The following is a 16,840-nucleotide window of genomic DNA, read 5'->3' on the forward strand; positions in this document are numbered from 1 at the left end:
TGGAGTTTCAATACCAAACTCTCAAAAATAGAATAGACTGAAAAGTAGAAGGATATAGTAGACCTGAAAAGCACTATGAACCAATTCAACAGAATTAGGATTTATACAATTTTCACACAACAGCAGGATACAAATTCTATTCAAGTTCCCATAGACTATAAACTAGGAGCCATTGGAACAAATCCAGGGACATAAAACAGGGTGTAAAAATTTCATGGTATAAAGGTATTGAAATCATACAGTCTGTCATATATATGCACATATATTTTCTGGTTGTTCAGTTGCTCAGCTGAGTATGACTCTTTGTGACTCCATGGAGGGGTCTCCCTATACTTCACCATCTCCCAGAGCTTGCTCAAACTCATATGTCCATTAAGTCAGTGATGTCATCCAACCATCTCATCCTCTGTCACCGCCTTCTCCTCTTGCCCTCAGTCTTTTCCAGCATCAGGATCTTTTCCAATGAGTCAGCTCTTTGCATCAGGTGGCCAAAGTATTGGAGTTTCAGCTTCAGCATTAGTTCTTCCAATGAATATTCAAGACTGATCTCCTTTAGGATGGACTGGTTGGATCTCCTTGCAGTCCAAGGGACTCTCAAGAGTCTTCTCCAGTACCACAGTTCAAAAACATCAATTCTTCAGTACTCAGCTTTCCTTATGGCCCAGCTCTCACATCCATACATGACTACTGGAGAAACCATAGCTTTGACTAGATGGACCTTTGTTGGCAAAGTAAAGTCTTTGCTTTTTAATATGCTATCCAGGTTTATCATAGCTTTTCTATCAAGGAGCAAGCGTCTTTTAATTTCATGGCTGCAGTCACCATCTGCAGTGATTATTTTGGTGTATATATATATATATATATATATGTATTAAAAAAGAATTTATATAAGGATGTACACACTGCTACATTTAAAATGGATAGCCAACAAAAATCTATTGTATAGCACATGGAACTCTGCACAGTGTTATGTGGCAGCCTAGATGGGAAGGGGTTATGGGGGAGGAATGGATACATGTATACGTATGGCTGAGTCCATTGTTGTTAATTGGCTATACCCCAAAACAAAATAAAAAGTACAAAAAATACAGATAACATTCATTCTCAGAAAAAATAAAGCTTTAATTGAATGTTACAAAAAAGTTACATTTTTCATTAAACTTTTTTTTCAGTTCAGTTCAGTTCAGTCACTCAGTCATGCCCGACTCTGCAACCCCATGAATCACAGCACGCCAGGCTTCCCTGTCCATCACCAACTCCCGGAGTTCACTCAAACTCATGTCCATCGAGTCGGTGATGCCATCCAGCCATCTCATTCTCTGTCGTCCCCTTCTCCTCCCGCCCCCAATCCTTCCCAGCATCAGAGTCCTTTCCAGTGAGTCAACTCGTCGCATGAGTCTCAAATTCTGTGACAGATCTTTGGTCAAGTTGTTTTCATTAAAAATTACTGATTTTAAAAACTAATAACTTAAAACTGCCACACATAAAATATATGGTCCAGAAAACATTCTCCTTTCCTTCTGAAGGTTTTATGATACATTGTTATCATTAGCCAGTCTTTTACTATTAAACTTAAGTGGCCAATTGAGACAAACAGTTCTGAGACTGTTCTTCCACCACTGATTAAGACTGGGGTGGCAGATTTGGGGGATAATATTCATTTAGCCTTCTGAACTTTCTGGGCAGACTTGGTGACCTTACCAGCTCCATCTGCCTTCTTGTCCACTGCTTTGATGACAGCCACAGTGACAGTCTGTCTCATGTCACACACAGCAAAACAGCCCAGAGGAGGATAGTCAGAGAAGCTCTCAACACACATGGGCTTGGCAGGAACCACATGAACAATGACAGCATCACCAGATTTCAAGAATTTAGGCCCATCTTGGGGCTTTTTCCCAGAATGGCAATCAATCTTCTTCAGCTCAGCAAACTTGCAAGCAATGTGAGCTGTGTGACGATCCAGCACAGGTGTATATTTAGCACTGATCTGGCCTGGATGGTTCAAAATAATCACCTGAGCTGTGAAGCCAGCTGCTTCCACTAGTGGGTCATTTTTGCTGTCACCAGCCACACTGCCATAACAAACATCTTTGACAGACATGTTCTTGACATTGAAGCCCACATTGTCCCCAGGAAAGGCTTCACTCAATGCTTCAAGGTGCATTGCTACAGATTTTACTTCAGTTGTTACATTGACTGTGAAATGTCAGGCTGGATGAAGCACAAGTTGGAATCAATATTGCTGGGAGAAATATCAATAACCTCACAAATGCATATGATACCACCCTTATGGCAGAAAGCTAAGAGAAAGTGAAAGAGAAGAGTGAAAAAGCTGGCTTAAAACTCAACATTCAAAAAACTTAAGATTATGGCATCTGGTCCCATCACTTCATGGCAGATAGATGGGGAAACAATGGAATCAGTGACAGACTTTCTTTTCCTGGGCTCCAAAATCACTGCAGATGGTGACTGCAGCCATGAAATTAAAAGACGCTTGCTCCTTGAAAGAAAATCTATGACCAACCTAGACAGCATATTAAAAAGCAGAGACATTACTTTGCCAACAAGGGTCTGTCTAGTCAAAGCGATGGTTTTCCCAGTAGTCACATATGGATGTGAGAGTTGGACTGTAAAGAAAGCTGATCGCCGAAGAATTGATGCTTTTGAACCATGGTGTTGGAGAAGACTCATGAGAGTCCCTTGGAGATCCAACCAGTCCACACTAAAGGAGATCAGTCCTGAATATTCATTGGAAGGACTGATGCTGAAGCTGAAGCTCCAATACTTTGACCACCTGATGCAAAAAGCCAACTCATTGGAAAAGATCCTGATACTGGAAAAGACTGAGGGCAAGAGGAGAAGGGGGCGACAGAGGATGAGATGGTCAGATGGCATCACCAACTTAATGGACATGAGTTTGAGCAAGCTCCAGGAGTTGGTGATGGACAGGGAGGCCTGGCATGCTGCAGTCCAGAGGGTTGCAAACAGTCAGACACAACTGAGCAGCTGAACTGAACTGACATGTCATCTCATTAATATCAATCCATTCTTAGTTTGAAAAAGATCAAAATAAAATTTACTCTTCTCTATATATTGACATATATTATTTCTACCATTTTGACAATTCAACAACTACTATCTCCAGGCTTGAGGCAACTCTGATCTTCATGATTCTGAGAAGCAGTTTCTGTCACTCTCTCGAATGGAGTTCACCTGGGTCTTGCAAATGGTCTTCATTATAAACATTTAGATTTTATCCTACGATATTTTCACATGTGATAGCTTTTTTTTCTTTCCAAGCATGTAACAGGGCTCAAGGATCCCACAGGCCCACTCTCAACAGATCTAACTTTTCCCCTGCATTGGCCTTTCTGATCTAGTTCTCTGAAATAGAGATAGATAATACAGAAAACGTATTTTTCCTTTAATCTTTTCTTTGAATTTCAGGCCAGTATGGGTTTTATTCTTTCCTGCACAAATTTTACTTTTTATAGTCACTCAATAAATACATGTAAATAATTTTTAAGTAATAATTTATTAATCTGATCCATTCATTTAATGGTAATGTCTGATGCCTCCAAGTTTACACCGACAAATGCTGTTGGATAGGACTGGAGAATCTGGAAAACATTCCTCTAGACCCTCCCAATGTCGTATTACAAGATGTCCTTACCAGAGCCAGAAGAGTGACTCTCAGTGTACGAATGAGGGGTGGCGAGGGACACATCTGAAGCTGGCTGTGCCGTACCTGGGGAGGGAGAGACAGAGCTGCAGTGAGGTCTGGAGGGTACAGGGAAGTCTCTTCAGTGACTGCTCCCATCAGAAACAGACATTTTCCCCCTCCTTATTCACATGCAACTGGAAGTGGGAAAGGCAGAGAGAGAAACACCAAGCTGGTATCCAGTTCACAGCCAGTAACCCTCTGGTTATCTGGGGAAGGGACTTAACACATGAAATGTGAATTTCCCAGTGTGCTTCACTCCTAGAGCTTGTAAATCTAGGGACTTGCAGGTGGGACCTCATAAGAAGCAACCTTATCTAGATTGGGCTGTGTGAGCCTGGGCAATTTTTGTACTCTCCACTCTCTGGGATTCTGCAGCTGGGTATTGCTATAGAAAGGAGGGATATGGAAGTAAACAAGTTTGGGCTTTGCCCTGTAGGCCCTTTTCTTGTTGTAGAGCTGAGGTATGGACTCTGGGTTCTATCCATGGAAGCCAAAGGTAGATACTATCTCTGGAAATAAAAACAAACCAGACAAGTCACACATTTGGGTAACAGATGCTTTCAGAGATATACTTCCCTTCAACCACCAAATTTTTGGCAAAACCTGGGAGCCTCATGCACTGGGACAACAGTCTGATGTGGCTGAGTCACACCACTATGGGCCATACCCTCATGTCAATGGCTCCGGTTGTGGAACATAGTCTTTCCCCCTAATTGGCTGCTGCTGTGATGTTGCCAGGGCCCTGGTCATCATATTCCTGATCATGACAAGGTAGAACATTTGGGTAGAAAGTGTGGAAATACGGTCCATCTGCACGAGGGGAAGGAGGGTGGCAGGTGGCATCCAGAGCATGTGGAAGTGACATGAAGGTGGGATGAGGTTCTCCCTCTGCTGAGGGCACCATGGAAGCCTTGGCTCTACCATCTGACAGTCAGGCCATAAGTCCTCAGGCAGCACCAAGTAACACAGGGAGTTACAAGAATGGGCATCAGGTTTACTATGGCCAATGATCTGGAGCAGAAGCCTCAAGGCTGGCTGAGCAGCTGGCTGCCCACTTGGCACCTCACTTTCATGTCTCAACTGAAGAATGTAGAAGCCAGGAGGATCCTCCAGTGCCTCCAGAACAAGTTCCTGGCTCGATATGTGTCCCTCCCAAACCAGAACAAGACCTGGACAGTGACAGTGAGCTCTGAGCTCAGGGACCGCACCCCACTGGTGATGGTACACAGCTTCGGGGCGACGTGGGCCTCTGGATCCTCAAAATTAGAAAAAAAAGAATGGGCATCACATTAGATAGCCCTGAGGAGAACAATAGCTTCCCAGGTGGTGCAGTGGTAAAGAATCTGCCTGCCAATGTAGGAGACGCAGGTGACACAGGTTCAGACCCTGGATCAGGAAGATCCCCTGAAAAAGGAAATTGCAATCCACTATACGACATATTAAAAAGCAGAGACATTACTTTGCCAACAAAGGTCCATCTAGTCAAAGCTATGGTTTTTCCAGTAGTCATGTATGGATGTGAGAGTTGGACCATAAAGAGTGCTGAGCACTGAAGAACTGACGCTTTGGAACTGTGGTGTTGGAGAAGACTCTTGAGAGTTCCTTGGATTGCAAGGAGATCCAATCAGTCCATTCTAAAGGAGATCAGTCCTGGGTGTTCCTTGGAAGGACTGATGCTGAATCATCAGTCTAACCCTAACCTAATCATCTCATCTAACCCTAACCCTGACCCTATAAGAAAAGAATCTTATTGGCCAGCTGATGCAAAGAGCTGATTCACTGGAAGAGAGCCTGATGCTGGGAAAGACTGAAGGTGGGAGGAGAAGGGGGCGACAGAGGATGAGATGGTTGGATGGCATCACCGACTCAATGGACATGAGTTTGAGTAAGCTCTGGGAGTTGGTGATGGACAGGGAAGCCTGTGGTGCTGCAGTCCATGGGGTCGCAAAGAGTTGGACGCAACTGAATTGAACTGAGCCAGTATCCTTGCCTGGAGAATCCCATGGACAGAGGAGCCTGCCGGGCTATAGTCCATAGGGTCTCCAAGGAGTCAGACATGACTGAGTGACTGAGCATGCACGCAAGATGAGAACTAGCCCCACCCAGGGCAAGCCACTTAGTGTCTTCATTTATAAAGTAGGAACAAAAATGCCTGTCCTGCTTACCTCTCTGGGCTGACTGTGAGGAAGAGTAGGGTAGTGCACACCCATGTCTTTATAGCTGCAAACCTATATGCCCTTGTGAGGCTCCCCAGATGTGGACAGAACCGGGAGGTTTCGGTGCCCTTTCTACCTTTTCCTTGGCCAGCACTGCTGAGCACGCATTCCAGCCTCTCCCGCAGGCGGTCATTGATGAACACAGATTCCTCCAGGCGCTGGCGCAGGTTTTGGATCTCAATAAGATTCTTTTCCAGCAGGTCGGCCCCTGTCGTGTACCACCAAGACATCGGAGAGGTAGGAAATGAGCAAGGCGGATCCCTCATGGGACCCTCTGCAAGATCCCTGCCCACATCCACACTTCTGTCAACTTCCTCTGCTCACCTCGGCACCCGGGAAGCACCAGGCAATTTTGTTTAAAGCAGTCCTAGGCTTTCAATCCCAAGACAGCCCTCCGCTAGGAAGTCCATGAGGCCTCCTCCCAGGGAGAAGTTGCCTATATCTGAGGGAGACGGACACTGGGCTGGTGAACAAGGGTGAGAGACCACGGAAGTGCTCCAGGGAGGACTGGCCTGACAATGAGAAAGTGTGTCCCCCTCCCCTGGCTGAAATCCAGAGGGCCTCCCTCTCTACTTCAGACCTCTCTAATCCTGTGATCCATGACTGAACAACTTTTAACATTTACCCAGTAAAAGAAACTAAGGCAAACGCATTTGAAATTAGATCAGGCTGTGAATAATGAGTGACATTGAATGTTTTCCTTGGGTGAAGAATGATGGGAAGAGCCTGGGGAGGTATCAGGACCTGAAGGAGGAATGAGAGAAGGGAACACTTCCAAGGATGGAAAAAGCTGCACAAAGAGAAGGGTAAAAAGATCAAAAATAGGCTTCACCAGGACATCTTGCTTAGGGCCAGGTTTTTTCCGAGAATTTCAAATGTTGTTTTGTTATACTGTCTGCATACTGAAACTAAGCTGCTTCCAAGCAGTTCCTCCACATGGGTGCACCCCTAGCCTTACTGAGTGCCAGGAGGCCTGGCTCCAAACCCACTGGCAAAGAATGAGAAGCAGGACTGGCTTATAACCGTATACAAAGTGTGTGTGTCTCTCTCTGTATGTGTGTATAGAAATAGTCTTCCATTCTGCAATAACTCTTGATCTAAGAAGACTTACCTTCCTCTTGGAAGTCTGAACTTAGAATTCTAGAATAGTCCAAAAAATCTAGACCTAAAAGGTTATAGCATAGAAAAAAGGGAACACACAAATGTGAGGGAACTCATCCTCCTTATAGAGTGCCTCAGAATGCCCTTGCGTTCCTTTATTCTCCTGCCCAGAGTGAGCCCCTAGGTAGTGGAAATGAGAGAGGCATGTAGAAAGGATCAGCACTGAGCTGGGGCTTCATTCTCTGGCTGACCCACGGGACACTGCCCCTTCATCTTCTCACCCACTTCTGTGAGCCAGGGTCTAACTGAGGAACAAAATACCCTCTGGACAGGAAAGGAATGTGTCATTTCTGTCAATGGCTATATTTCACCAACTGCTCCTTTGTTATTTTACCAGAGGGCTTGGAGTTGGGCCGGTCCAAAGAGGAGGAGGAGGATAGGTTCCCGGATGCATTCATCTTCTGAGGCTTCATCTCTTCCCATGGGTGATCGCTGCCATGGTGCCCAGGGTCTGGTGTCCCACTCTGCTCTGTGGTGCCACCCAAAGGATAGAAGGGCTGAGCAGATACAGCTTCTGAGTGGTTGCTGGGCAGTGAAGCTGAATCAGCAGGAGTGGCTGGGCTGACATCTGTCCAGAAAGGAATATGAGTGAGAAACAAATGGGGAAGTCCGAAATGAAGTGTGTTAACAATAATTATACTGGGTTGAATAGTATCCTCCAAAAATTCATGTCTACCTGGAACCTAAGACTGTGACCTTATTTGAAAATAGAGTCTTTATACATTTAATTAGTTAAAAGGAGATGATACTGGATTAGGGTGGACCTTAAATCCAACATGACCAATGTCTATATAAGAAGAGGAGAGGAGACAGAGATAGGAGATACACAGGGGAGAAGACCAGGTGACAATGGGGGCGGGGATTGCAGTGATGCATCTTCAAGGCAAAGGATGCTCCCCACAACCATCAAGTCAGGAAGAGGCAAGAAAGAAGGGAGCATGTCTCTGCCTACTTGATTTCAGACTCCTGGATTTCAGAACTGTGAGAGAACAAATTCTGTTGTTTTAAAACATCCAGTTTGTGATACTTTCAACGCCTGAGAAAACTGATACAGCAATCCATGGAATGAAGACTAAGGTGAATAACAGTGATTAGTCAATTGCTTAGTATCAGCTAAGAACGCATTTCCCAAGGTCTATCAATTTCACCCCAAGGTTCCTGGCACTCCTGGCCTATGATATCAAGAAGCAGTTGCTAGATATAATGTCTGAGGGTCACAGAGCACACAGAGGAAAAGTTCAGGGGCCTCTCTCCTCATTCCCTCTAAGACCCTCAAATGCTGGAATGATCCCAGAGAGGTACTTCAGAAATGTCTCCTCCAACTGTAGGAATCACTGCCAATCCTAGAAGTCATGAGAGTAAGGACTCTCAAACTGGTCTGTGAACATGTGATCTTCTCACCCAACAGTCTATGCCCTTGCCGCCAAACAGCTGCTAATCCTTCCTGAGCTTGTTCTGTATTGGGATTGTTGGTAGAAGATGAGGAAGGGAAAATGGCCTTCACTTTTGGCTGATGAGCAGCAAATCTAGACAGAGTGGCCTACTCCTGGTGGCTCCCACTGCTCCTGCCTGAGTTGACTCTGGACGCCTTCTGAGGCTGAGGGGGTATCTGAGGGAAGGCAAGTGGTGATTTGCAATCCACCCAGAATGGCTCATGAGAATGTAAAAAGAATTCTTAAGATTGTCTGGCTCCTGTCCAAAGAATGATTGGGGTACAATATTTCTGCATAGGGGATTATAGAACTAAAAAAAAAAAAATGGTATCGCACAGCTCAATGATGCTATGAGAACATTCATACCATGTTATTTGCTGGTTCCCTTTAGACAAAAAACCCGGCTGGGTGACAGGGAAATAATTCAGAGAAAAGAGCTTGCTTTCAAGGATTATTATCAAGGGCCACAGAATAGTCAGGTTTCTTCTCTGAGCAGGGTCAGAGTGAGAGGTCTTATTTTCCTCAACCAAGCCAAATTCCTTTAGGGAATTGCTTACTTAAATCAGTATCCTTCCCTGACTTACACAATATCAGATGTAACTCACATTGCTGAGAAATAAAAAGTAAGGTAGACTATGTTAAGCCTTTAGTTCAAGGCATAACTTAAAGTAGAAACTCAATCAAAACAGGATTCCCAGTCTTCTTCCTTTATATCTCCTCCCCAGAAAATCAGTTTACTCTCAGCCAAGGGCATACGAGGTTTCTAGTCAGTCAGCAAGAGTGATCAGCATGTTCTTGTCCCATTCTTCCCTTGCCACACAACATGGGAAACATGTCCTACACTGTACACGAAAAGCAGCAGAGACAAGCCTCCTGGGAGGAGAATTAAGTCTCATAGTGACACTGCCACACACCATTTGTGGCACTAGAAATTTTGGCCCCCAAAGAAGGAGTATTGATAAACCATTGCCCCTCTGAGAAAAATGATGACTTCAGGTGGGAAAAAGAAGGGCTTAGTTTCCTTTAGAAAAGACAGAGATAATAGAAAACAAGGCTGATACTTTCTGGGAGTGCCACCCCAGTGGTCACATCTCAAATGTGGCCATTCTAACAAGTAGTGGCAGGAACTGCAGGTAAGAAGGTATGTTTGCCTTTATCTGCTGTCTCTCAGGGAAGCGTTGAGGTGGAACCAATTGCCTCTGGGCAACTGAGTTCAAGGATGCACAACAAATTCCCATCAGCCTCTTGGACAATGTCATGTGCATAACAAGGGCAGCCTATTCATTTATAGTGGGCTTCCCTGCTGGTTCAGTTGTAAAGAATCCACCTGCAACGCAGGAGATGTAAGAGAGCTGGGTTTGATCCCTGGGTGGAGAAGATCCCCTGGAGAAGGAAATGGCAACTCACTCCAGAATTCTTGCCTAGGAAATCCCATGGACAGAGGAGCCTGGTGGGCTAGAATCCATGGGGTCACAAGAGTCAGACATGACTTAGTGACTAAACCACAACCAAAATCATTCATTTATAAATTCATGGGTGAAAGTATACATGTATTAAGTCTTGTCTTCATTGCAGAGGCTAGGCCTTTGTGGTGGGCATAGGGAAAGAAAGAGTGGAATGGGGAAAACACTGGCTCCAGAAGCCTAGAGAAAGAGGTGTACACAGGGTTGACTCCCTCCCAGCTTGGTCCATGACTGCTCAGGTCGCAGTGCAGTAGGCACTCCAAGCTTGAGAGTCAGCCAGGATCACAGTCAATGTTACTCCAAACTGGACTGTCTTCAGTAAGTTCCCTGACCTCACTGAGCCTCAGGGTCCTTAGTTGTGCTGTAAAATCAGGACACCACCACTAATTTAAAAGGATTGCTGTCCTGATTAAATGAGGCAGCATATATGTCAGTTCAGTTCAGGTCAGTCGCTCAGTCATGTCCGACTCTTTGCGACCGCATGAATCACAGCACGCCAGGCCTCCCTGTCCATCACCAACTCCTGGAGTTCACTCAAACTCACATCCATCGAGTCGGTGATGCCATCTAGCCATCTCATTCTCTGTCGTCCCCTTCTCCTTCTGCCCCCAATCCCTCCCAGCATCAAAGTCTTTTCCAATGAGTCAACTCTTCGCATGAGGTGGCCAAAGTACTGCAGTTTCAGCTTTAGCATCAGGGCTTCCAATTAACACCCAGGACTGATCTCCTTTAGAATGGACTGGTTGGATCTCCTTGAAGTCCAAGGGACTCTCAAGAGTCTTCTCCAACACCACAGTTCAAAAGCATCAATTCTTCGGTGCTCAGCTTTCTTCACAGTCCAGCTCTCACATCCATACAAGACCACTTGAAAAACCATAGCCTTGACTAGACGGACCTTTGTTGGCAAAGTAATGTCTCTGCTTTTTAATATGCTATGTAGGTTAGTCATAACTTTCCTTCCAAGGAGTAAGCGTCTTTTAATTTCATGGCTGCAATTAGCATCCGCAGTGATTTTGAAGCCCCCAAAAATAAAGTCTGACACTGTTTCCCCTGTTTCCCCATCTATTTGTCGTGAAGTGATGGGACTGGATGCCATGATCTTAGTTTTCTGAATGTTGAGCTTTAAGCCAACTTTTCACTCTCCTCTTTCACTTCCATCAAGAGGCTTTTTAGTTCCTCTTCACTTTCTGCCATAAGGGTGGTGTCATCTGCATATCTGAGGTTATTGATATTTCTCCCAGCAATCTTCATTCCAGCTTGTGCTTCTTCCAGCCCAGCGTTCCTCATGATGTACTCTGCATAGAAGTTAAATAAGCAGGGTGACAATATATAGCCTTGACGTACTCCTTTTCCTATTTGGAACCAGTCTGTTGTTCCATGTCCAGTTCTAACTGTTGCTTCCTGACCTGCATACAGGTTTCTCAAGAGGCAGGTCAGGTGGTCTGGTGCTCCCATCTCTTTCAGAATGTTCCACAGTTTGTTGTGATCCACACAGTCAAAGGCTTTGGCATAGTCAATGAAGCAGAAATAGATGTTTTTCTGGAACTCTCTTGCTTTTTCCATGATCCAGCAGATGTTGGAAATTTGATCTCTGGTTCCTCTGCCTTTTCTAAAACCAGCTTGAACATCTGGAAGTTCGCGGTTCATGTATTGCTGAAGCCTGGCTTGGAGAATTTTGAGCATGACTTTACTAGCGTGTGAGATGAGTGCAATTGTGAGGTAGTTTCAGCATTCTTTGGCATTGCCTTTCTTTGGGATTGGAATGAAGACTGACCTTTTCCAGTCCTGTGGCCACTGCTGAGTTTTCCAGATTTGCTGGCATATTGAGTGCAGCACTTTCACAGCATCATCTTTCAGGATTTGAAATAGCTCAACTGGAATTCCATCACATCCACTAGCTTTGTTCGTAGTGATGCTTTCTAAGGCCCACTTGACTTCACATTCCAAGATGTCTGGCTCTAGGTGAGTGATCACAGCATCATGATTATATTGGTCGTGAAGATCTTTTTTGTACAGTTCTTCTGTGTATTCTTGCCATCTCTTCTTAATATCTTCTGCTTCTGTTAGGTCCATACCATATCTGTCCTTTATCGAGCCCATCTTTGCATGAAATATTCCCTTGGAATCTCTAATTTTCTTGAAGAGATCTCTTATCTTTCCTATTCTGTTGTTTTCCTCTATTTCTTTGCAATGATCACTGAGGAAGGCTTTCTTATCTCTCCTTGCTATTCTTTGGAACTCTGCATTCAGACGCTTATATCTTTCCTTTTCTCCTTTGCTTTTCGCTTCTCTTCTTTTCACAGCTATTTGTAAGGCCTCCCCAGACAGTCATTTTGCTTTTTTGCATTTCTTTTCCATGGGGATGGTCTTGATCCCTGTCTCCTGTACAATGTCACAAACCTCCGTCCATAGTTCATCAGGCTATCAGATCTAGTCCCTTAAATCTATTTCTCACTTCCACTGTATAGTCATAAGGGATTTGATTTAGGTCATATCTGAATGGCCTAGTGGTTTTCCCTACTTTCTTCAATTTAAGTCTGAATTTGGCAATAAGGAGTTCATGATCTGAGTCACAGCTCCCGGTCTTGTTTTTGCTAACTGTATAGAGCTTCTCCATCTTTGGCTGCAAAGAATATAATAAATCTGATTTCGGTGTTGACCATCTGGTGACGTCCATGTGTAAAGTCTTCTCTTGTGTTGTTGGAAGAGGGTATTTACTATGACCAGTGCGTTCTCTTGGCAAAACTCTATTAGCCTTTGCCCTGCCTCATTCTGTACTCCAAGGCCAAATTTGCCTGTTACTCCAGGTGTTTCTTGACTTCCTACTTTTGCATTCCAGTCCCCTATAGTGAAAAGGACATCTTTTTTGGGTGTTAGTTCTAGAAGGTCTTGTAGGTCTTCATAGAATCATTCAACTTCAGCTTCTTCAGCGTTGGGGCATAGGCTTGGATTACTGTGATACTGAATGATTTGCCTTGGAAACGAACAGAGATCATTCTGTTGTTTTTGAGATTGCATCCAAGTACTGCATTTTGGACTCTTGTTGACCATGATGGCTAGTGATCAATAATATAAGCATAACAGATGCTCAATAAATGTGAATTTTCTGTCTTCCCTTGACTGCTATACTCAAGAGGAGACATGCTGCTTTGCTTCTCATGTAAAATGAGAAACAGGAAGAGTTCCAGGTCAAAATCCATTATGGCTTATTCATGCCTCATTAGAAAAGACCCTGATGCTGGGAAAGATTGAAGGCAGGCGGAGAAGGGGAAGACAGAGTCTGAGATGGTTGGATGGCATCACCCACTCAATGGACATGGGTTTGAGCAAGTTTCAGGAGATGTTGAAGGAGAGGGAAGCCTGGCGTGCTACAGATCAAGGGGTTGCAAAGAGTTGGACACGACTGAGTGACTGAACAACGAAAACAACAATATGCCTAAAATATTCAGAAAAAAATAAAAACAAACAGATATAGCCAGGGACTAAGGATGGTTACCTGGTCCCTGGTTGTTTACATCTGACTCTGTATGAGTCAGATGCTTTCCTCAGGAGGGAAGATAAAGGGAACGCTGAGCAGGAGAAAAATGAAGGCTTGATTTTAAACTTATTCTTAAACCAAAGCTACCCAAGGGCCCTCTTTGGGGAATTCTGGGGAGTGTCACGATGGTGATGGATTCAGTCAGTCCCAGTAACTGATGGTTTAGAGGATACTACAGCTGAATTATTAGAATGATGGATGGGATCTGTAAATTCACAGATAGAGAATATTTAGTGGTGAATAAAAACAGGAAAAAGTAAAAAAATATAAATGTAAAAATAAATAAATAAGAGAAAAAAAAGGGCTTCCCTGGAAGCTCAGATGGTGAAGAATCTGCCTGCAATGCAGGAGACCTGGGTTCGATCCCTGGGTTGGGAAGATCCTCTGGAGAAGGGAATGCCTACATACTCCAGTATCCTTGCCTGGAGAATTCCATGGACAAAGGAGCCTGGTGGGCTATAGTCCATGGGGTTCCAGAGTTGGACCCTACTGAACGACTAACTCACACACAAAATAGAAACTGTGGCTGTTTACCCAAAGGAGTTCAGGATCAAAGGTCCAATGTTAATGACATTCGTGTCTGTGGTCTGAAAGGTGACATGACTGTGTTGTAGGTATGAGGGAGCATTTGTCCCCTCCCCTTCCCAACTCATGGCCCCTCCCCTCAAATCCAGCACCATGTATGTGCCTTAGGGGGGGTCTGGTGCCTGATGAAGTGTGGCACTAGGAATGGAGAAAAGCTATCTGACACCCCTGAAGCCTGTGCTTGGCACTGAATCCCTGACCTGTGCTCAATCAGGCATGTCACAGTAGGTCTGCAGGGTGTGGCTGCCAAGATGCCTCCTCTTGGTCTAGACAAATAAGCAAGCACCCAGAAACTGGAGGATCTCTGGGTACTTACTGGCCACGTCCACTGCAGAGCGCACTTTCTGCTCATCGAGCAGCAGGTAGGTGCTGCTAGGGGAGTGATGGGCGGTGGACTGGGCATGGCTGCTGGAGGAGATCTGGGGCCAAGTCTGTGGCTGGGCATCCTGTTGTGTCTGCAGGACTTCTGTCTTCTTATCCCTCTTCAGCCTCTCCCTTAAAATACTAGGAAGTAAGAAAGACAGAGGAAAAGTGAAAGTCACCCAAACATCACAGTTATACTGATCTGGGGGCTTAGAGGAGAGGCCCCAGGAGTCAAGGAGATTGTTCCTTCAGAGAAGAAGCCAAACAATCCATTTATATTTGGGGGTAGAGAGTTTGGAGGCAGGGAGAACAACAGTGTCCAGTGCCTTGGCCACAAACATCCTGAGAAAGAGAGAAGACCCATCAGGCTCTTTAACACTTAACAAGACACCCAGAGGCCCATAAGAGTTCAATATACCCTGTGACATAATCCATTAAAGAGTATTTGTGGTGGCCCATTTAAAATTGCTTCCTGAGGCAATGTTCCCTTCTAGGTGTCTGGTAGTTTTCAGACCTCCTTGGGCTTCCCTGGTGGCTCAGCTGGGAAAAAACCTGCCTGCGATACGGGAGACCTGGATTTGATTCTTGGGTTGGGGAGATCCCCTGGATGAAGGGAATGGCTACCCACTCCGTTATTCTGGCCTGGAGAATTCCATGGACAGAGGAGCCTGGCGGGCTATAGTCCATGAGGTCACAAAGGGCTGGACATAGAGTCAGACACAACTGAGTGACTTCTACTTTCCCTAGTCATACATAATATAAATCTATGTCATATTTATAATATAAATCTTTTTTGTTTGAAAGAAATTTGTAGCCATTCAACATCTGCCAGCATTTGTTGGGTCACTCTTAAAGATTTCAGATATGATCTCCAGGTTTTAAAGATCTAGGGGAGACCAGAGGTGATCCTTGGGAGGATGGGAGACTGGAGAGTTAGGTTAAATTACTACATTAGTAAATGAGTGAATTAATATGAGCCTTGGAACCAGAAGAATAATAAACTAAAAAAAAACAGGAAATAAGATCACCTTGTCACTAATGACACACAATGGTTTGATGGTATAGTCAGTTGTTTAGTTTTCATGGGGTGAGAGAGCTGCTGCTCCACTGATCTTCTGGCCCTTGCTCTGGATTCTTGACTAGATTTTATCTTTCATAGCCCCTGAAAATTTGGAGTTACCTGAGTCTCTGCAGCACCTGTTCTCTTTGATTCTTCTTACTTATACAGTCATCTGAAAACCAAATTGAGAAAAGGAGCAGTCATACTTTAAACAGCTCTCATTTACCAAATACAAGCACACACTGGGTTCTCTCTCCAGGGTCAGAGACACATAGCTGCTTGATGCTCAAGTATAGGCTTCTCTTAATTTTCTCGGGAGACACTGGGTTGAGTGTTTAGAGAACATGTCTGCAAACTTTCCTGAACCCACCTCAAAGATCATCAGTCACCTTTACTTGCTCTGCCCTGAGTCAGAGTAAACAGTTGAAAATGTCTCTTTTCCCACAGATCATGGGGTACTTGTCCAGCTGGCCTCTCGATCACCCCAGCCAGAGCCTCCCAGTCCTGCCACGGGGCGGGGTCCCAGTCCCATGTCTGTGTGTCCCATCAGTTTTTATGCAGAACTTGTCTCCACAGAGGTGACAGCCATCCTGTCCCACCTCTGCATCTGCCATCAGGAGCCTGCACAATGGCCTCAAACCAGCTCTTACTATGTGCCCTCAGGTCTCTAGGCAATATTCTACGTAACTGGCTTCTGAAATAATAAACATTCCCACAAAAGGTACTTACACATAGAGTGCCTAGACCATTCCCAGGGACTTCCCTGGCAGTCCAGTGGTTAAGACTTCACCTTCCAATGCAGGAGGTGTGTTTTCAATCTGTGGTCAGGGAACTAAGATCCCTCATGTGTCATGATGAAAAAACCGAAACATACCAAAAAAAACAGTATTCTAAACAATTCCCAAATCAGCACGATTCTCTTATCATTCTTTTCAAGTGCACTGATTGTTTATTTGATCCTAAGAACAATCATGCAAGAGTTAGGGGCTTGTATTATTTGATCTAAATTTTTTTAGGTGAGGAAACAGATATCAAAAGAAATATGAACATGTCCAGAACTAGTAATGAACACACACAGGCTAGAGCAGAAGTCTTTAGATCCCTAGTTTAGGACTCTTTTCATAGCAACCAGCTGCCCCATTCCACCTCTTCCTACCAATTAGTTTCAGATACATGCTGTCACCCCCAGTGATGCCTCCTGCCATAGCGGCCATAAGCCATGAGACACAGAGTAGCTGGTAATCATCCTGGCATCCCCAACCCTGTGTGCCTCTCTGCTGCTTCTCACCAGCCAGCC

The 16,840-nt window shown here is 44.7% G+C and overlaps 1 protein-coding gene and 1 pseudogene across 2 annotated transcripts in view; both read right to left on the bottom strand.

Moving 5' to 3' along the window:
• Positions 1-835: 835 nt before the first annotated feature.
• LOC148778161 (elongation factor 1-alpha 1 pseudogene) lies at positions 836-2,192 on the bottom strand (annotated as a pseudogene).
• A 662-nt stretch (positions 2,193-2,854) lies between these two features.
• Positions 2,855-16,840, bottom strand: part of LOC129541147 (myomegalin-like) — a 65,277-nt gene continuing 51,291 nt past the window's right edge. Inside the window, exons 4-8 of one of the 2 annotated variants that reach the window (XM_088835708.1) lie at positions 15,664-15,715; positions 14,437-14,624; positions 7,436-7,669; positions 6,017-6,148; positions 2,855-3,748 (exon numbers count right to left, since the gene is read on the bottom strand). In XM_088835708.1, coding sequence (XP_088691834.1) covers positions 3,657-3,748; positions 6,017-6,148; positions 7,436-7,669; positions 14,437-14,624; positions 15,664-15,715 — 698 coding nt within the window. In that variant the 3' untranslated portion in view covers positions 2,855-3,656. Of the gene's footprint in view, positions 3,749-5,857; positions 6,149-7,435; positions 7,670-14,436; positions 14,625-15,663; positions 15,716-16,840 lie in introns of those variants that run through there. The other variant, XM_088835707.1, reaches the window with a different exon arrangement.

The sequence above is a fragment of the Moschus berezovskii genome, chromosome 4 (assembly GCF_049115385.1).
Source record: "Moschus berezovskii isolate FMDL1 chromosome 4, NW_MosBer_1.0, whole genome shotgun sequence".
Lineage (NCBI taxonomy): Eukaryota > Metazoa > Chordata > Mammalia > Artiodactyla > Moschidae > Moschus > Moschus berezovskii.